Genomic DNA, 22,675 nt, shown 5'->3' with positions numbered 1-22,675 from the left:
GGCCGGTATTCATAGTCGGTTCTTATATTTAAGACCATCTTAAGTACAATCTTAAGATGTCACTAACCAATCACAGAGCCGTATTAGCATCTTAAGATATTACTTAAGACGATCTTGAAATAAGATCTGATTATGAATACCGGCCTAGAACTTTTCGAAAGGAATCAAATGAGCTATAACTTAGAACTATTCTGTCTTGAAATCAGACTTTCAATTTTTTTTAAACAAAAACATTTTTCTTTTATCAAGAACTCTGTTTTTATTTACCATTTTATTAATCTTTATCAACTTTTTTGACTTTCTAAAGAGAAAAAGAAAGGTTCTCTCTCATCTCTCTTCGTTTCTAAATTTGTTAATATTGTTTGATATTTGTCGAATGATTAAATGTGTGTGCGATAAAGCAGTTTATGCTCGAGCGTTACATAATGCGAATGCACCTTTGTGAAAAGAGAAGTAAGAAGCAGAAGCCTTTCCTCGAATTGTACTACTTTGTAGCGTAGCCTAGGCCTTGCTTTCACCTACTTATTCCATACTCACATCCTCCAAGTCCAAGTAAGAAGCCGTTAGCGAAGCGTTCACTCGAGTCTGTCGTCGGTCGTTGGTCGTCGGCTTAGATTCGCGTAATATCGCTGAAACTTATGTACGTGTTTGTGTTGGATCAACCCAGATATTCTGGGCCACTATGTCGTGCCTTCGCTATCGCATAGTTGTGATATTTGTTTCCTATTCAATTTCGGCTCTGTGTCTCGAGACATTGGGTGAGTCAAGCCTTTTATCGTATCACCAAGTATATATTTCCTGATTTTTCCTGTAGCTCAAAAGCTACACGAGCGATCTGTACTTTCAAGAGAGAAACCTGATAAGTTTACCGGTTTATTAATGTCATTGCTCCCTTACGAGATTATACGTGTTTAACTTGATAAAATTTAACTTAGGGACCATTAACCATTTGATGTAAATTAATTAATTATGATTAACGATTATTTTCATAAAATTATTCAATATAAATGCGCAACGTCTCACTCGTGGACTACGTGTAAGTGATTTTCTCATTAAAATAGATGGTTATCACGAATGTGCGCGTCCTTGCTCCGAGGAACCATCTTGGAAAAAAACGTGCGTCTATCATTTCTTTGTCACGGAATCGCACAAAGGTGCAAGAAGGTAAGATAAACAAAAGTTACAAGTTTTTCTTCTTTTACAAAACAAAGATATCTTTAATCTATTTGTAAGTTATTTGTAAATTATATTCGGTAATACCGCTGTAACGTGGTTACGCGAGAGAAGGACAGGGATCGTTTGTAAGGGTGCGTGTAAGGTAAAATGAGGTAAGGATAAGCGCCTTGAATTTTAGGCGCGCGAGCTAGGCGCTAAGAAATGCGCGATATAAAAAGGAAAGAATTATAAGGAAGGAAAAAAGTGGCGCGTTCGCGGATTGGCAATATTAGCATGCGGTGTTCTAACGGTTGATATTCACGGTCGCGGGTTACGGGTCGCGGGTCGCGGCATACATTCCACTGGTAGCTGATTGCGCACGCTCGTGCTTGTGCAACAGGTTCCATAACAGGTACCGCTCGAATCTGCTCGAACCGACCACTATCGCGCGTAATCATGCACGTATAATCGGTGTAGTGTAGCCAGCGGACTGAGCGGACTAACCGGACTTGACTCGGCAAAGTTCAGATTCGAGTTTCAACGCACGTTCGCTCGAATCGTCTTGTCGAAAAAACGAAAAGAGGAATACCGAATAAGTATATATAATAGAGACTTTCGTGCAAGCGAGACTCGAGACTCGAGACTCGAGACTGCGTAAGCGTAAGCGACTGTGTAGGGTGTCGTTATAATGCGCTCTTAACATATACATATAATTGGCAATTGGCAGTTTCTGCAAGGAATTCAACGAGAACAACGACGCCAACGACGAAATCTCTCGCGAGTGCACGAACACTACCGCCGCGGGCGCGGGCGCGGGAAGGAGCCTTTTGGCTATTAACGGAAAAAGTCCGGGGCCGGCTATACAAGTGAGTATGATTTTCTAATTTTCTTCAGGTAGGAAAATTACGAAAAAGATGTATACTATATTGAAACACGTTTGTGTGTGTGATCGCTTCTCACTTCTCGCGAGAGAGACGTAAGTGCGATGAGACCATGGTGGAAATCCACCATGGATGAGACCATAAATGCCGTCGGTCGAGGTGTCGCGTGTCAGCGTGTCACGTCGCGAGTCGCGAGAAGGGCCAGAAGAGATCTCTTGAAAGCGAAATATATTTTTATGGTTATACATATTGTGTATCATATAGGTATGTCTCGGTGACACAATAGAGGTTCTCGTTTATAACAAGTTCGGAAGCGACGAGTTGGCTCTCCATTGGCACGGAATCCGGCAAAAGGATTCCAATTATATGGACGGGGTGCCCATGATAACGCAGTGTCCTATTTTACCCTTCGGTGGTTTTCGTTACAAGATAACCCCCGAGAGCGCGGGAACGTACTTTTATCACGCTCATTCAGGTACGTGGATGCCGATTGCCGATTGCCGATTATCGCACGTTCCTCTTCGTCTTTCCTCTTCGCCCGATTTTCACTCTGGTCGTCTACTCCGGTCTGCACCGACGCGTAGAAGTAGAACGTATGTATGTACATAATAGGTACAATAGTACATACATACGTCTTTCTATCCCTAACCGGCGCTGCGCGGCCGCTGCGGCCGCGGCCGGCGCTCGCGCGCATCAAGAGAAGCAAGATCAATAACGTCCGCGCCCGCGGCCTCGGCCCCGCGGTCGGACCAAGAATCGGCGCTGTTTCTTTCGCGAACGAAGCAAATAAAGATCGCGCCAAGTATATTGTCCGAAATATTCGCGCGTCCAAACTCCAAAATGGCATACACGAGACGCGAGCTCGGTACACGCGCCGTGCCGCGGAGCGGCCTTCCTTCTAATTGGAAAACGAAAATTAAGCCAGTCCGTTACCCCGTGCTATTACTATTTCCACGAAAGCGCCTTCGCCTTCGCGTAATTCGCGCCTCGATCCGAAGCGAGCGACCAAGACGAGTCGCGAGTCGTGTAGAACCGTCGCAGTCGCAGTCGCAGTCGCAGTCGCAGTCGCCAAGTCGCCAGTGAGTGAGAGTAATAAAATCGAGGGGGACCATTAGTCTCGCAGCAGGGTGACGGGGTGTACGGGTCGTTGACAGTTCGAGGACCATGGGCGCGGGACAAGGACGTCGAGGACGAGGACGAGGACGAGGATCTCAGTCTGGAAAGGACGCTTCTCCTGTCATCAAGGCCACCGACTCCCCTGACGCGACACGCGAGCCTTTCCACTCCACCTACGCCGGCCGAGCTTCTCGTCAACGGCCAGGTATAACAGCTAACACAGCTTCCATCTCGTCTCTCGTCTCTCGTGTATAGGAGATAGCACTCCGAGGCCCAAGGCCGCGAGTCGAGTCGAGTCGAGTCGATTGTTGTGCATCGCGGTGCCGCGGCCGCGGCGCGCGCCGGTGGTATCGGTAAATCGGTATGGCATATTGTAATATTTGTAATAAATATGGTCGGGCTTGTAATATTATTATATATGTAGCTTGGAGCGAGAAGAGGGATAAACGCCCGATGATCGAGAGGTTCCGACTTAAAACGTATTTGACATTTTTTTATAGGCGCGGCAAGTAGTCGTGCGGGTGAAGCATGGATCTCGCTATTTACTACGCCTCATTAATGCAAACGCTCACGATTGTCCCATTTTATTATCCGCCCATGGACATTCGCTTCGAATACTTGCTGCTGACGGCAACCCTGTACAATCGATGACGGGCACGCATGTCGTTTTATTCCCAGGTACGTTTTACTCTACGCTACGCGTTGCTTTTCCAGCAGTCGTATCCACACACACACACACACACACACACACACACACACACACACACACACATCTTTAATACACTCACAATCAGTATCAAAACTAGTCTCGCGCGCGTTCCAATCTAATTAATTTTATACTGCAAAAGTTTGGTAAATTATTCATCTTTTTCATGGCCTTGTATACTTGAGTTGAGTATTATATATACGAGTATATCACGCAAATGAATACAACTGCGCAAGTGATACATCTTCAAATGAGCTTATACACCCTGACAAGAAGCAAAAAAGGACGCCAAAAGCAACGTATCTATATTTAACGCACGTATATTGTATATATTAGCACGTGCTGAACTAAACGAATGCTTCCGTTAGAGCTCAAAGTATTAAGTGTCAGGTCTATCGGTAGAACTTGTATTTGTATATACTGCCTGATATGAAGGATGTTTTGAGAATCACAAGTATTATTAAATCGTTGATTGCGCGATTTAAAAATCAATGCGTATACACTTATTTGCATTAAATCTTACTAACTATAATGAAAGTCATGTAATAATTTTACGAATACGATATAAGGTATTCTGACGTCTGACGTCTCAAAGCACAAAGAGACGAAGCGTCCTCACGAGCGCCGCGAGAGGAAGAAACGAAGAGTCTGCTCGAAACCGAATGCACGCATACCTTTGTCCCCGACTTCCGTGTCGCCGATTCCAATCAATCTCTTGCACATACTCCAACGTGACTACTGACTACTATCCTCAACCTCGTGTTTCACGTGTGCCTGCTGCTCCAAAAGAGACCTTCAGACCCCCGGATAATCGGACGGAGGGAAATCGCATGGAAGAAGAGAGAGAATCGTTTGCACGTTATACAATGAGACGAAACATATTCGTGATAATCGTCGAACGTTCTGTGCTCGATTTGATTTTAACGTGACTTTTAGCGTTTGAGATGTAACGGAGCGACAAGAAAGAAAGGGGGAAGAGAAGAGAGCGATATTAGACGACATCGGTAGGATCGGTAGAGCGACTGAGCGATGATGGATGGTGGTATCGAGACGAGACATCGAGAATAGCGAGAGAGGGAAATATTCTTTCTCTCTCTCTCTCTCTCTCTCTCTCTCTCTCTCTCTCTCTCTCTCCCCCCCCCCCCCCCCTCTCTCCCAACGACATTAACTCGGCTCGGATAACGATGTGGATGGTGAGACGCGGCATGGTAGGCAGGCTGGCATGCAGGCAGGCGAACGTTCGCGCAGACTCGGTCGTCTTCGTCCTCCCGCCAGAGTTTCCGCAAAGAGAAATAAAGAAAGAAACAGAAAGGAAAGTGGCGAAGAGCGCGCGCGAGCCCCGTGCAAAAATCATTAAAACGCATGCTCGTTTCGCGGCTGCGGCTTACGTCGTGTTGATTCCGGCTCGTGATTTATTAGCGGACGATAGGAGACGACCACGGTTCACCATTGTCGACCGTTGTCGGCCGACCGTTCGGCCACACCGCTCGCTCGCTCGCGCGCGCGGTGTGGCATCTTCGCCTCCAGACCTCCACTCTCCAGGCCAGGTCGCCTCGGGAGCTCTACGAGACACCTGAACCGCGAACCGCGCGACCTGTCGTCCTGAGGTATATCTCTTACATGTACAGCCACCACGGGCTTTGGGACGGTTTGGACACAAGCGGGACGCGCGTCGGCATGGAGTGGACCCGTGACAAGACTCTGGAGCTGCTACGCGAGTATCAACAACGACGAGTCCTCTGGGACTGGAACGCCCGAGGTTATCGGGACCGTCAGAAACGCAAGCGAGCTATTCAGGAGCTGGCCGAAATTCTCTCCTGCAACACTCTCGAGGTTGAGAAGAAGATTACAAATCTCAAGTGCCAGTATTCTCGGGAGGTTCACAAGATACAAAACAGCCGTGATGCCGCAACCGGCCCGGACGACGTATATGTCTCCAAGTGGTTCGCCTTTAAAGCCATGCAGTTCCTACAATTCGGCACGCGTAGATACAGCAAGCGGAAGAAGGTAGGCGGAATTTCGGACTCCGAGAGGAATACCCAATACCCTCCTCGTGCCCTCGCGTCTCGTTTCCTAAATAATCACTCGAGATCTCTAGCGGTAACGACGGAGAAAACTTGGTCGTTATTGTGTTCTCGTAGTACCTCTCCCCCGCTACCCCTTTGGGCCCTTCCGTATAAAATTATATCACGCGCGAGACAAATGATCAAATAAAATCCAATTGTTTAAAAATACGCGCGCAACGATTATGTTATTATTTTCTAGTACACGCGATACGCGTCTGCTCAATTTCGAGACTGTTCAATAGGAGAGAATTTAATTTACTTATTTAATAAACAAGTCTTTCGACTATTCCCCAGTTCAAATTTCAAGCGTGCTTACTTTTTGTTTTACTTTTACGAAAATATATGTAGACGTATGTACGATTAACACAAGCTTGCACAGTGACAGAATTTATCGTCCGATTAATGAAAAAAAAACAAATAAAGTGGAAAAATTAAAACAAATAGAATTCGATGTAACGCGCGCGCGTTGCATCGAATTGACTGGCTAAATTTTTCTCGTGTTACCCCGTAAATTTCGCACCAATTTCGCATAATTTTTTAAAACGTGTTACCTGCATCATATTCGAAAATAAATGGCTTGGGAGTTATTCAAGTGTAATAGTGCTTTGCGACGGGGAATAATTAATTCGCGAAGGGAATTCTATCCCTTTGTACGTGTACATACATATATAGCTATCGTGATTTCCAAGTGGCAGCGGCGACGACGACTCGCTGGACGGGCTGCCAACGAGTCCCAACGAGGATCGCGACGCGTCGCTGGTCGAGATAAACATTCCATTGGCCCGTGGCGACGCGTGGCGATGTCTCATCGCCCGCTTTCCAGCGAAAAAATTCGAGTCGATCTAAGATCTTTGTCCATGGCCGACTCGATCTCTCCTCTGATAATTCGGTTGTCGTTCATATATTTCGTCGCGTGCATATACGCACGACTATAGCACGAGCGGTTATATACGCGTCGATGTGGATGACAAAGACGATGACGACAAAGACAGATATATATCATATAATAAATAATTGAAAAATAATTCATCTACTTGACGTTTAGTTTGAAAACCGCTCCATCTTCTCAAGGAATCAAATACGAGCACTTTTATAAATGCAGTGCAGCTCTGCTGTGCTGTAGCGACTATCGTAATAGCGATGCGATTCCCAAGTTTTATTATAGTTAGAGAGAAAATCAATACGCGTAAAAGCTTCAACGAGTCTTTCGAGTCTTTCTCGGAGATCAGGGCGTGAGATTGGGATCGAGTCGTGCGAACGCGATACGATTGAACGCTTCTAATTCGATTGTATATTAATCGAAAGTAATTGCGAGACTAAGAAAAAGAGAAAAGTGTGCGCCGCGTCAAGTTCTTTTTCGCACTCTTATACCAGAGCCCGGTAAAATTCCTGATCCAACCTGATCCCTTTTCGCAGAAAGTCAATGAGGAACCGAAACTACAAGAAGAGTATATTGTGAGCGACATCGATCCGGAAAGTATAACATTTATGGATTGCAACGAAGAGACAAACGGCTCCGGTACCGGCTCCTTCAACGCTTCGCTGAGTGAAGACGCCGAAGACGCCGAAGAGTCCTCGTCGTCCAGCCTGATGAAGGCAATGGAGCTGTATAATGGTTCTTTGCCGAGTCAGGACAGTTCATCGGCCGATCTCGACGAGTCCGGACAGACGAAACTCGAGCCTCGCGCACCGGATGCGAAAGAACAAAAAAAAACAAAGGAGGAGTTTACCAAGTTTGGCGAGAGTATCGCCGTGCAGCTCGCCGAAATTCCTGATTCGTATTCGAGGTCGGTCGCCAAACTCAGGATCAACCAAATCCTCTTCGAGGCGGAGATCGGGATTTACGCGCAAACGCATCGCTAATGAACCAGTCAGCGCGAGTCAACGTAAATAACCGACGTGGAAGACATTACGATAAGGTCGTCTCATTCATGACGCATCGTCGCTATCGATCTCGATTTACATATGCTCCAGCTGTAACGAGCTGTAACGAGCTATAGCTCGCTCTTGTCCGAGCAAGTTTTCCGAAGAAACGATTGTAGAAGAACGCGATGACAAAAGAAAAAGTCGATTCGCCAAATAAAATGGCAAAAAGAAAACGAATAAATTTGACGCGAAAGATCGTTCTATCGATCGACCGAGTGCGTGCGTTACGAGCAGAGTGTCGCAGCGAAATAAATATCCATACATCTTCCATCTGTTTTATTTGTAACAACTTTTTTTCACTCGTTCGGATAGATGAAATATTATTTAAATTATTACATATTCTTGATTTAGAGGATTAGAGAAATCAAACGTGATAATATATGTGTACAATACTAAAGGCCAATGCGAATACCAACAAACATGACACAACTTGGATGATCGCACGTCCCCACGTCGTATTACACAGAAGAAACCGTTCTCTCTGTGTACCAGCCGGACGCGAATGCTTAATTCTTAAAGACTGACTTGATTAAGACTGTATAATAGGCAATTTTTTCCCAAATAGTTGAACGCGAGAATGTGTCGATAAATCGATTGTTTATTTTTTCAGCTAAACAACGTCAGTTTTTATTGTACTTGCGTTTATGCGTATGTGCATGTTCTACAGAACAACTCGAAAAAAAATCAACAAGCTATTCCATTTAGACTTTATATTATACAATTCGACTATCGCATTGTTTGATTAAATTAAATTAATTTACTTTTCTGATATTATCCTCTATGATTCTTAACATTATTTCGAACGCAGCGCTAATGCAAAAAGAATGCAGATAATACAGGTTAATTAGCAGGAGAAGCATCTCTTTTCCTCTGTATTTTTTTCTACTTTTGAAAAAAGTGCTTGCGTCAATGAGATATAAATGCGAATGAACACGAGATACTTTTTATTTATAATCACCGCCATAATAATATTGCAAAGCAACCGTGTACACACACACACACACATGACACAACTATTTGTGAATTCCTAAAAGCGCAATACAAATCGTCGATAACTCGACGTAGATCAGTAAATATAGTTACTCTTTCTTAGTGCTAAGATATTAAATGTGCACGATAACCGAGGATAATCGAGGATCTGATAGCGATGATTGCAGATTTGTATTAGCCTCTAACACGATACATAATTTTTCTCTTGGATAAACACCATCTTCTCACTGTCTATAAGTACGAAAGTTAATAATTATACTAGTGAATTAAACATACATCATAATATTTATATCGATTTAGTAATATCGACGTTCTATTATTTAAAATACATAAAATCCTAACAAAGAGCGCAACATGTTACCATTAATCTTGAAATGCTTGCGAAGCAAATGAAAATAAATGCACACGTAGCGCCTGTCGATTAACTTTCTTCAAAGATGAATTTCTTCTAATATTATAGTGGAAATGTTAATAAGGAGCGTGACTAAGTTAACATTTAAATACTAACTCCGAAAAATTGAAAGTAAATCCAATCTGCGACTTTAAAATAATTCATCAGTGATATATAAATTCAGTGACTGTTGTTATTGTTGGTCGATGATGTCGATACGATCAGGCATTTTTTTTCTTCGAAAAATAATCCTTTACAACCTATTTGTATACATATATTTTTGGGTAAACCTTATATTTTGTGTGTGTGTGTGTGTGTTGTGTACATATATGTTGAAATTTATACACTTTTGTTCAATAAAAATTATAGAGTTAATGTTACTGTTATACTATTAAAGTGGTCCCTTTGATTTTCAAGCTCGCCTTAGTCATTTGCGTTTTGATAGAATTATAGTTGTAGTCGATTACATTCGATGAAATATTTTTCGCATCAATCAAACAATCATATTACGTCGTTGCGAGATAAGACGCATAGAACTGTATAAATTATTTAATAAACATGGGATTTGTTTTCAGGCGAAAGACTCGATGGCATTCTAATGGCTGTACAGGCACGTGGCAAGTATGCCCTCGATATTCAGGGTCTTGGAGAATGTCGCAATTTGCGTCAAGAGGCATATATTTTTTACAAAGATGCCACACTTGATTCGCATGCGATAAGGACTACAGATGCTGACAACTTGGACGAACAGTCGTTTAAAATTGCTGAAAGTGGTCACGATTGTCATAGAATATCGAAAAATGTCATTTGTTCTTTGGATCTGAAGAGTACGAAATTATCGCAATTAGAAGAAAAAGCAGATGAAACGATCTACGTGCCCTTCGATGTAAATACTTTCTCGTTTTTTACGGACGAAATGACGGACACGTCCTACAACTTTTATATATCGAGATATTATCCAGCTTACTTGAGTAAGAAAATTAATTTATCATTTATGAATTTATCATTGAAAAATATTGTCATATTTGTCAAAGATGAAACGGCTACTCGTTAAATAACGTTATAATAATAAGGTTTAGAGTTTAGATTTAGATGGTTAAGTACAAAAAAAGAGAGATAAAACTAGAGAGAGAGAAAATACTAAGAAATATGATCGTATCGTTCATGTGTCAGCTGTCACCCATAATGAAACATATAATTTCTTTCTTTCAAAGATGCATGCAATAAAATATTTTTGTCATATCATGTATCGAGAAAAATTTCAGGCTTAAAGAAAGGCGCGATAAGAATACCGCAGATTAATGGCGTATCTTTCAAATACCCGCCATCTCCGATATTATCGCAACCAGAAAATACCTTGGAGAAGTCGGTTTGCTCCCTCGATAAACTTTCTAGTGAATGTGCCGACACACCGTTATTTTGCGAGTGTCTGCAATTGCTCCAAGTTCCACCGAGAAAAACAATCGAAATTATATTAATAAACAAAGGTACGTGTTACCCAAAAAGATAAACCCATCCCCTGCGAGATAGTCATATTGAATGAAAGCTAGAATATACAATTTAGCGTAACACGATACAACGAGCAATACACATCCTATATAAATAAAAGAAGAAACTTGTTGCGCTCTTTAAAAGTTAAAAGCGCTAACTAAAAAAGTTACAAGTACTAAAATTAGTAAAGCCAGTACATAAGCAAAAACCGTATCTTTCCTAGGCTTTGGAGGCAATGCGTCCTATACATTTCATTTACATGGTTACAATGCCAGTATTATTGGCCGAGAGAATTTCGAGCAACCTCTAACCAAAGATGAAATTATATCCTTGGACCTAAATGGGAAGATACGTCGAAATCTTGTGAATCCAGTGCGAAAGGATACTTTTGTCGTACCGAATAAAGGTTACATCATTCTTCGTTTCTACACCGACAATTTAGGTAAAAGCATTTTATATATACATATAATATGTGTTAAATATCGTAGATAGAGATGAACCTGCTACATCTACATCTACTGTAGCGAGCCTGATTTAACCGAGATCATGACTCCTTATTAGGATATTGGCTGTGGGAAGCGAGAAGTACAGCTCTGTATCCTCCGCTACTCGGACCTGGAATGCAATTCTTAATGAGAGTAGGTCTCCGGCAAAACTTACCTCTTGTACCGATCGACTTTCCTAGCTGCGGCAATAACAAAGGCATGGATTTGATATTCGAGAGCTGATAAATATCTTCAACCTCTTTCCGTATTATATATACGGAAGGTATATAGAGAGTATCGCCGCACAGTAGCGAGTTGTGTATCTCGAATATTGTTATTGAGTTATATATTAATCGTTAGTATTTTTTTTTTTAGACTGTGTTACCCTTGTTATTTTGCACAGAAAAATCTGTATAACTTGTTCCTATTGATTTTTATTTTATTTATTACTTGATACGCGTGCGTGTCGAACTTGCAGTGTTTTATCGGATATAATATATATTTATATATACATATATATAACAGAAAAGTAAAATATACTGAAGATGAAGGTGATGTTGGAGGCGTTCGAACATCTTCTGAGTATATATAAGAAATAAATAAGTAAAATAAGGAAATTTAAATTTCCTTTCTCGTCGGGCCACGGCGCCGAGATTGCACGCGATAAATATTTCACGAAAACAAATAATAGATATTCCGCAGCAGAACGAATTATTAATGACAGTAAGGACATAACCCTGATTAATAACACTGTAAAAAAATTTGTATTAAAAAAAATATAAAAATATAGGAAGTTTTTATGCAGACACCGTACATACAATTTGAAATGCAAAGATTATGTAGCAAACTGCAAACAAAAAAACAAACCCTATGGAAGCTACGCAATGTTTCTACGGCTTTTCAACGAGGAATTTAATATTTCTTTCTTTGTACCTAATAAGAAGGATTTGTGAAACTTGTGTGGCATACGAAAACGCCGCTAATGAAGAAAAAGAGTAAGTTGCGCATATATTATAATCTATTGCTATCCTAATGATATCTATCCTTAAAAAGAATAGACTCGGAAATGGATAAATTCTAGAGCTTAGAAAATATTTTTGTAATTTATGTAAATAAAAGTGGTCAGCCACTTCCCTCCCCTCCTCATTACTCAGAATTACTGTCAAAAAAAAAAATACAAAATATATGTAAAAAATAGATCTATAATTTTAAATTAAAGTCCATTAATGCTTTGCACATAATTATTGATACAATTGTTATCCTAATTACGTATTAAAAGTAAATCGTTAAATAAAAAGCTGATAATATGTAAATAATTTAATTTAATACAAATTTCAAATAAAAAAATTTTAATAAACCGGAACCGAAAAGATTGTAATTTGCGCAATACCGATACTTTTGTTAGTTAGAAAACCGAAACAAAAACCGAAACTTTTTTAAGTATTTTAATGTACCGAAACCGGAATCGAACCGATATTTTCATCCGGTCCGGGTCCCTGCTTGAAATTGTTGAGAACAATTTTATAATCGCACAACGACGCGTGTAGATGAATCACGCGCTCGTCGCGTCTCAGAAACACTTGATTAAAATAAAGCAATAAAGAGCGAGCCATCGATGCTTGCTTCGTTGTCACCATTAAGTTATAACATAAATCCGCGACTCAGTCACTCGATCGGACAAAAATCCCTGTCGTCGATCCGGAATTTTATGCGACACCCGAGCGCTCGCTACGTGACGCTATTTTTCTCCCGCCGCGTTATATGCGGATATGATTGGGTTTTTGCGTAAGCTCGCCGGCCGTAAACCTCGCTTTTACGAGCCTGATTACGTTTCTGTGAAGTTGGCACCTCACTTTCAAAAATCGAAAGTTTTATCAACAGTTCCATTTGCACCCGCAATAGTTCTACAGTTCCTGATAATTTTTAGAAAGTTCCGTTGATTTAGTTTAAAAAAATAAATTTTGAAAATATGAGGTGCTAACTTCCCGTAGCACTTCATGTTTCGAAAAAATTAATTTTAAACATATTTTATAGTTCTCAAAGAGTTCTACAGTTCCTGATAAGATTTAGCAATAGTTCCGGTCATTGAGTATTTTTAAACAAATTTTTAATCTGATCGCGAGCACCTCAAATTCCAAAAAAATTGATTTTTACCATGAGATTTTATAGTTTTCGAAGAGTTCTACAGTTCCTGATACGTGTCAGCGACAGTTCCGGCCTTTATTTATTTTTAAACGATTTTTCAATTTGACCGCCAGCACCTCATCTACGAGAAATACGGGGTGCTGACAATTCTGATCGTTTTCTTCAGAGTTCTCGGCAGTTCTCACATAGTTCCGAGCATTTAAATACGTTTTGACAAGAGTTCCAGCTATTTACTATTTTTAAACAATTTTTTAATCTGACCGCCAGCACCTCATTTACGAGAAATACGGGGTGCTGACAATTCCGATCGTTTTCTTCAGAGTTCTTTGGAACTCTTGAGAACTATGTGAGAACTGCCGAGAACTCTGAAGAAAACAATTGAAATTGTCAGCACCCCGTATTTCTCGTAGATGAGGTGCTATGGCGGTCAAATTAAAATTGTTTAAAAATAGTAAATAGCTGGAACTCTCTTGTCAAAACGTATTTAAATGCTCGGAACTATGTGAGAACTGCCGAGAACTCTGAAGAAAACGATCAGAATTGTCAGCACCCCGTATTTCTCGTAGATGAGGTGCTGGCGGTCAAATTGAAAAATTGTTTAAAAATAATTAAAGGCGGAACTGTCGCTGACACCTATCAGGAACTGTAGAACTCTTCGAGAACTATAGAATCTCATGGTAAAAATCAATTTTTTGGGAATTTGAGGTGCTCGCGATCAGATTAAAAATTTGTTTAAAAATACTTAATGACCGGAACTATTGCTAAATCTTATCAGGAACTGTAGAACTCTTCGAGAACTATAAAATATCATGTTTAAAATTAATTTTTTCGAAACATGAGGTGCTACGGGAAGTTAGCACCTCATATTTTCAAAATTCATTTTTTTTAACTAAATCAACGGAACTCTTTCTAAAAATTATCAGGAACTGTAGAACTATTGCGGGTGCAAATGGAACTGTTAATAAAACTTTCGATTTTTGAAAGTGAGGTGCCAACTTCACAGAGACCCTGATTACGGAGGGGGGGGGGCCAATATTGCGCTAGCCCGCTCATCGTCGACGAGCTGCATCCCGAATAAAAATCCGACACAATGCGCGGTCGCGATCAACGATAGCCGGTGTAGAGGAGCGACTCGGCAGGAGAAAGGAGGTACGAGCTTTGGTGCGAAACAGGGCATAGATTAGAGTACAGGTAGGAGGGAGAAGTGAGACGCAGAGTAGGCAGAGATGTATGAAGAGAAAGAAAGCGGGACGAAGATAAAGAAAGCGATAGACAAAGTAAAAGAAAAGGATAGAGGTAGAAGAGGGAGTACGGGGAGCACGGGGAGCTCGGGAACTTTGGAAGAGTTTTAGAAAAAGAAGAAGGATGATTTAGATAAGAGTGGGGGGGGGGGAAAGAAGGGAATAACTATCAAGAGAAGCAATATGACGGCAAAGTCGCCTAATTTGGAAACGGAGGTAGGGGAGAAAGAGATGAGGGAGATATTAGCGAATTAAGAGAGGGTTTTAGGAGCATGAGAGAAGAGTTAAGGGAAGGTTTCAAGGAGCAAGGAAGGGAAGTAGAGAAAATAAGGAACGAGCTAAGAACGCGAGGAGAAGTGGAGCAAGGAGAGAGAGGAATTTAAGAAGAGAATAGAGGATTTGGAACGAAAACTGGAAGGGATGAGAATGGAGTCTAAGGAGGGGGGGCACGAAGAAGGAAAAGGTGCAGAAGGAAGCGGAGGACTGGGAAGGGGGAGGGAAGAGAAGTGCCTGATTGGAAAGAGAGGGTGGAAATGCTGGGAGGGAGGTATGAAATGAAGGAGAGGGGAGACAGAAAGAGAAATGTGGTAGTAAAAGGAGTAAAAGAGGAGACGGGAGGAATAAAGGGGGAAATAGAGAAGGTGATGAAAAAGATAGGAGTGGAGGTTAAGATAAAGAAAATAAGAAAAATAGATGCGGGAAGGAGGGAAAAGGGAGGTATGGCAGTGGTAAAAGTAGGGAGTGAGGAAGAGAAGGCAAGAATAATGAGAAATAAGTGGAAATTGAAAGACGAAAGTACTTGGATTGAGAAAGATCTAACATGGGAAGAAAAGAGGATAAGAAGGAGAATTATTCAAATTGCATGAAAGGCAAGTAGAGAAGTTAAAAAGTACGGATAGGGCAGGAAAAGATATGGATAGATGGAGAGTGGTGGGTGTGGGATGAGGTAAGAGACATGCTCTGTGATAGTAGAGGGAGGTGTTGGGAGGCAGGGAAAGGAAAAGAGGAAGAAGGCAAGAGGGAGGAAAAGCAAAAGCAGGGGGAGTAGAAGAGGGAGAAGGAGCGGGCAGGACAAATGTAAAAAAAGCAGAAAAAGAGAAGGAGAGGAGGGAGGAATTAAAGGAAAGAGGGAGAGAGGGGAAAGAGGAGAAAGAAGAGAAGAAGGAGAGAGAGGAGGAAAGGAGAAGAAGTGAGAGGAGTAGAAATGGAGACGAGGGAATAAGAGGAGAAGAGGTTAAAAAGGAGGACGCAGAGAATGGTAATACAGAAGTGCGAAGAGAAGAGGAGGGGGGAAATAAGTCAATCTGGAGGATGGTATTCTGGAACGTAGCTGGTTTGGAAAATAAAGATAAGGATTTCTGAGAAAGGCTGAAGAAAGAAGACGTGTTAGTCATGGTGGAGACTTGGATAGGAGAGAAGAGATGGAAAAGAATAAGGGGAAGGCTGCCGAAAAAATATGAATGAAGAATGCAAATGGCGAAGAAGAAGAATAAAAAAAAAGAAAGCAATAAGAGGGATGATAATGGGAATAAAGAAAGAGATAAAAGAGAAGGAAACTGAAATAGAAATAGATAAGGAGGAGTTGATAGCGGGTAAGGTTAGGATAGGTGGTGAGAACTGGAGTATTATAGGGATATATGCAAAAAAAAGGAGATGGAGAAAAACTTACAGGAGTTAGGACATATAATGGAAAAAAAAGAAGGAGGAAGGATAGAGGAAGAGGAGGAGGGAGGACGAGTGGAAGGGGGAAGAAGTTCGAAGGATAAGAAGATAAACAGAGAGGGGAGGTTGCTGGTAAATAGCTTAGAGGAGAAAGGATGGGAAATATTCAATGAAAATGTGAGAGGAGACGAGGAGGGAGAGAAGAGGAGATACGGTGATTGACTATGTAATAGGGGAAGGAGAAGAAAGAGAGAAGATAGAGAGTATGATAGTGGGGGAGAGTGGACTCGGATCATCACCCCTTGGAAATAGTAATAAAAAGAGGGAATGAGAAGGAAGGCAGAAGAAGAGGGTGGAAGAGGAAAAAAAGGGGGGTGTGGAACAAGGAAAAAGCAAAGAAGTTTATCGAAAAAATAGGAGAGGTGGAAGAAATAGGGGAAGAGTTGAATAAGGAATGGGAAGAAATGGAAGCAAGAATAACAGAGGCAATTAAAGGGGTAGAGGAAAAGCTGGAGGGTAGTAAGAAGGGGAAGGTGGAATGGTGGGATAAGAAGTGTCAAGAAGTGAAAAAAAGAGGCGAGAAGAAAATTAAGGGATTGAAGGAAAGAAAGAGGAGAGGGCAGCGCCTACAAAGAAAAGAGGAAGGAATTTAGGGAGCTGTGTAAGAGGAAGAAGGAAGAAGAGAACCAGAGATGGGAGAGAAAAGTAGAGAGAGCAAGGAGGGAGGCGGAGGTATGGGAGATAGTAAACAAGAAGAGAAAAAAAAGAGGGAAATTGAGGAAGGAATAGAAGAAGAAGAATGGAAAGAATACTTTGTGAAGTTGTTGGGAGGAGTAGAGGGAAGGGTAAGGATGGGGAAGAAAGGTGGAAGGGAGGAAAAGGAAGGAGAGGAGGAAAAAGAAATAAGCCTTGAAGAAATGAGGAGTGTGATTAGAAAGTTAAAAGATGGAAAGGTAATGAGAAGGAATGGGATTCCAGCTGAGGTTTGGAAGCGAGAGGGGAAGGAGTTGGAGAATTGGGCATGAAAATATATCAACAAGATATGGAAGGGGGAGGATGGCCGGAAAATTGGAAGGACGGAATAATCGCGCCAATCGTAAAGAAAGGGGAAAGAAAAAGGGCGGAGGAGTATAGAGGGGTGACAATAATGCCGTCTTTGTATAAGATATACACAGCCATTATGGCGGAGAGGTTAAGAGAGGAGATGGAGAGAAAGAGAATAGTACCACAGAATCAGACAGGTTTTAGAAGGAGAATGGGAACGATAGACAACATCTATGTGCTGAACTACTTTGTGAACAGAAGGTTAGAGAGGAAGGGAAGAAAATTGATACATCGATACGTTCCGACGTTGAGCATGGCTGATACCAGGATACATCAAATTCTACAGAGGACTGTTTAGAATATACAGAAAATGCACCGACGTAGCATTTCCGTCAACTGCGACTCAGATCGCTATTTATTGTACGCGGTAACAATTTTATTATACGTATGTGCCCCGTGACAACGTTTAATTCGAATTTAACTTTGACCTTGTTTCTATTGCGTGTCGTATTTCTTCACCGCGGCGATGACTATATTTTCCAATGTTTCTAATGTAAACTCCATCAATTATTATTATTTTTATTTTTATACTTTGAATGTAATACCACTTTATGCCCTGAGGAAGACCAAATAAGGTCAAAACGTTGGCTTGATGATTGAAATTTAAATTTTATATCTAGTTTTTTATTAACATCCTAATATTGCTCGGAATATCGGCCGTAATATTATTTAGCTTTTCTTTCAACGAGCGATAACACGTTCTATAAAAAAAACAACTAGAAAACAACGAAAGATAATGCGTTCTACTTCAATAAACATGGTAAAAAAATTCGAGTGAGTAAGGTATTTTTTATTAATACTTTACAGATATAAATGATCGGACAGTACGCACAGTACAGGAAAAACGGAATAAGTTGGCGAATGTACTACTCGGACCAGATCAACGAAGAAAATATAAGAAACATAAGACACTGGACCCGACCATACGCGAAGGAATTCGACAGTATATCAATACCATTTCTAAATAAGTTATAACGTGAATTAAAATCAAAAAATCAAAGATAAAAATATTTTTTTTAAATTATATTTTTATTTATCTTTGATTTTAATTTGCGTTGTAATGAAAAAAATCACTCACCGGCCGATGGGCAACAGCGGAGTTATAAGTTGTAACCCTGCGTTGATCTGTAACAGAAATATTTTTACATTAAAGCCGTGCAGTGCCCAAGATAATCGATACTTGTATTGTACGAGTAATGAATTAATGATTCGAGTAGGTATAATGTAAGGGCGAATCACGTCGCGCTTGAGAAAGTGGCAGAATCCGCTGCAAAATAATAAACGACGAACAATCGAGTTCTCACCCCACGGTTGCTCCGCCGTCACCTGATGCCTCCCAGACCTCCTCCTCCTCTCCGTGGTCCTCCTCCGGTGTCGCATCTCTGTCGGCGGTCGGCGCACTCCTCACTCACGCGACGCGGCGACGTTCACGAGCGAAAATCCAGCTGACAACTATACAGTACTTGCTGCACCGATACCAGCATCTCCACTGCAAAAAAACAATAATTATTGTATAAAACACTGAACTCTCTCTCTTATAGAACTGTCGAAAATAATATCTAATTGTTAGAAGGCCGCGGAAAACGGAAAGAATCGCCGCGTGTCATTATTATACTTAGCGCGACACTTGTCGCGAAACGTCGCGCTGGGCGCGGATAAAAATTGTTCAAAAATTGTTACGTGATGGGATATCGATTTGAAATTGCATATATGTGTGGAGAATTCGATTAAAACTATCGGGAACTCTCGTCAAATATAATAATGTTCAACACGTTTTGATACTTTAGAGGAGAAAGCCGTGCTAGATTCGCGAAGTTAACACATTTTTTCTATTTCGATTTTTTAATATAAGGAATATAAGGAATGTGAAACTCTTTTTTATAATGTTTTTATATGTAGAACTATGAAAAGTGCTGTTAGAACTCTCGGTATATTTTTAAAATTATTATCGTAGAATGTCTCGGGCCAATTTCACAGATCCGAGAAATCGTAGTTCGCATATATATCACACGCGAAACTCCCCTCGATACATCATTCAAGAAAGCGATAATAATAATCGCGACGATCGTAATTCGTCCATATCTCACCATTATTACGTTTGCGCGAGCGTTACTTTTGTAGCAACTTACGATAATTCCCTCATTTACGCGTGGAATCAAATTATCGTACTACATATCTCCGTTTACGCGGTGGAATTTATCGTAAGTTACTACAGAAGTAACGCTCGCGTATAAATATTTGTCCCGTCACCCGAAAAAAACGACCGCGACGAGCGTGTTCCAGGAAAACGGAGCCGACTCAGCTGACCGACCGCGACGCGACGCGAGGGCAAACATGGCGGCGGTATATCGCGCTCGCGACGAAAACCGCGCGAGCTTCTCGACCGCGACGGGACGACATCGACATAGCGATTTGGCGATCGCATTCGCGAGCGCACGTACTCGCGTCAAACGAATATGAAGCGTTGCGTACTTACAGGAGAGGCGAGGCACGGTACTCGGATGCCTCCGATGTGTACCTCGATGTATAATTGTCTCGCGCGCGAACGCCGCGCGCCGGCCTCGATCGCGGGTCGATGTCGATACTCCAGGGATTCCACCGTCGTGCTCGTTCGTTGCCACATCACACACATCACACACATCACACACATCACACACATCACGCTCGTTCGCGACCGAATACGGCGATTACGTCGATTACGATCGAAGCTGATCGAAGGATCCACACCGCGTCGCGATGTCGCAGCCGTACCGCGCGGTGTCCTGATGGGAACTGTCCCCCACCCCTTACATTCCTTCGCGCAGCTGGGCGCGCGCCGAAATCTCTCATCGATCGATACCGTGCTACCGCCCGCGCCGCGCGCCGCGCGCCAACGTCATACCGACCGTGTTGCGTGCGTACCGCGTCCCGTCGCAACCGTGTGAAGTTAGCCCCCAACTTAAAAAAAAATTGATTTTTTTAGCTCATTTGATTGCTCATCGTTTGCACATGTATGCACATTTTGAATTTTTGTTTGCACACTTCTAGTAAAAAAGTTATTAACAAAACACGTTTGGGGGGGCCACTTCACATTAGCCCCCCCAACTACGAGCAAATAGTCTTAATCGATAGATTTTCGTTTGCACATTTCCAAACAGGTCGATTTTTCGTTTGCACATTCCCAAGTTTTCGTGTATATAATAATATAAAATGTGTTTATGAATTATACAATTCTCTTTAAATATAATGTCACAATAGTAACAACGTGGCGAGACGTCATTTGTTAATAAACGCATGTAAAATTCAAATTGTTTATTATTTATTATTAAAAAATGACACGTTGGCTAAAGTTCTGTGTTGAAAGATATATATGATTCATATTTATAATATGAATAATATGAATTTATAATATATATGATATATGATATACTGTTTAGTTTATACTCTGCGTTATTGGAATATCTCAATTTTCTTACTAACGCACGTACGTCCTTCCGTTTATTTAACATGATAAAGCGCGGGCGTGCTGTAAAAATCGGGTGCCAAATGATTTCTGATTTTCATAAAACGCTTATATCTCGGCAACCGTAAATGATAGAAAGATGATTAAAGAAAGACTTTGTACTTAATACTTTGCCCTATTGGTATTACTCACGTATATTACTCGCACGTATGTACTTTCGTTCATTAAAGCAATAAAGCGCGAACTGGCCAAAGAATCGTACGCCTCGCCATTCATCATTTTCATTAAACGCTTATATCTCGGCAACCGCAAACGATAGAAAGATGATTTAACTATCACTCGTTATAGTTTGAAATCTGCCCTATTAGACGTAGTCATTATTAATACTGGCAATTTTACAGTTTCACGTACTAAGACGAGAAAGTGCGCAAGATCTTAACGAAACGTGCGCCGAGCAACTTTTTATTTTATTTTAACATTTCAGAGCTTCGATTTCTCACCGAGAGCCGCCGGACGGTATTCGTGGCTACACATTTCTTGTTGGCTAGCATTTTGCAACAGCATTCTAAAACTCTTTATCGTCTAATATTGTTCGAGAGAGTATGCTTCACATTAAAGGACACATAACAATATTCAAATAAACTTATTTCTCGAGATTCAGTCGGTGTCGCGTATCGTACGTATTTAATTCAGCTAGAGCGCCGATTTTCAGATACGCGCGACACCGACTTATTAATATCTCGAGAAATATTGTTATGTGTCCTTTAATGCGAAACATACTCTCTCGAACAATATTAGACGATAAAAAGTTTTAGAATGCTGTTGCATAATGCTAGCCAACGAGAAAAAGGAGCTACGAATGCCGTCGCTCGCGCTCGGTGGGAAGGTAGACGGTCCAAAATGTTACAAACGACACAAAACAAATCTTGAGAAATACATTCATCTCATCATTTTTATGTATCCTTTAATGTGAGGCATGCTCTCTCGAACAAGATTAGACGATAAAGAGTTATAGAATGCTGTTGCATAATGCTAGCGAACGAGAGAAAGAAGCTAATTGTAGTTCGCTCAACGAGAAAGTCGGAGCGCCGAAAATGCGACAAATGACACTTAAAAAAACTCGAGAAATACGTTCGTTTTATCATTGTTATCTGTCCTTTAATGTGAGGCATGCTCTCTCGAACAAGATTAAACGATAAAAGGTTATAGAATGTTGTTGCATAATGCTAAGCAACGAGAATGCCGTGGCTGCAATATTCGCTCGGTGAGAAAATCGGAGCCTCGAAATATGACAAACGACACTTAAACAAATCTCGAGAAATACATTCATCTTATCATTTTTATGTATCCTTTAATGTGAGGCATGCTCTCTCGAACAAGATTAGACGATAAAGAGTTATAAAATGCCTTTGCATAATGCTAGGCAACGAGAGAAAGGAGCTATACGAATGCCGTCGCCCGATACTAAACGAGTCTCAGAAATTATACGTTGATACAATAATGCTAATTGTTTCATGAGCTTGTTAATTTCCATTAAATAATTGGAAATTTTTTATCAAAGTAAGTATTATATCTTGCTGTTCCGAGAAAAATACATGCTTTACGGGTTTTCTCAATTTACTACGGTGTCATGATCACCGTGAGAAATGAGTTGGAGCGTTTTACGTGCCGCATAAGCGTCACGTAATTGTAATTTAAACAAATATAATTAATAAATATACTAATAATAAACGAAATTTCGTATTTTAGTGTTTATAGGTTAAATTTAAACAATTAAAAGAATTTGATCACGTATCGTAGAGATGCACAAAAGATCATAACAATGGTTGAAAGTACATATTTTATTAAGAGGTTAGGCGAAAATGGATTCTCAG

General features: G+C 41.1%; 1 protein-coding gene across 1 annotated transcript; it reads left to right on the top strand.

The window, feature by feature from the left end:
* Positions 1 to 1,323: 1,323 nt before the first annotated feature.
* On the top strand, positions 1,324 to 12,013 carry LOC112457522. The gene is made up of 11 exons (XM_025020660.1): positions 1,324 to 1,328; positions 1,868 to 2,021; positions 2,301 to 2,511; positions 3,152 to 3,357; positions 3,653 to 3,834; positions 5,487 to 5,865; positions 7,341 to 7,782; positions 9,807 to 10,202; positions 10,497 to 10,718; positions 10,946 to 11,164; positions 11,284 to 12,013. Exons 1-11 carry the CDS (start codon positions 1,324 to 1,326, stop codon positions 11,448 to 11,450), a joined length of 2,583 nt encoding a protein of 860 aa, XP_024876428.1. The 3' UTR covers positions 11,451 to 12,013.
* Positions 12,014 to 22,675: the final 10,662 nt, after the last annotated feature.

The sequence above is a fragment of the Temnothorax curvispinosus genome, unplaced genomic scaffold (assembly GCF_003070985.1).
Source record: "Temnothorax curvispinosus isolate PA1 unplaced genomic scaffold, ASM307098v1 QBEX01007796.1, whole genome shotgun sequence".
NCBI classification, from domain to species: Eukaryota; Metazoa; Arthropoda; class Insecta; order Hymenoptera; family Formicidae; genus Temnothorax; species Temnothorax curvispinosus.
Note: the sequence above shows the minus strand (reverse complement) of the source record. Positions and strands in the feature narration are given on the sequence as shown.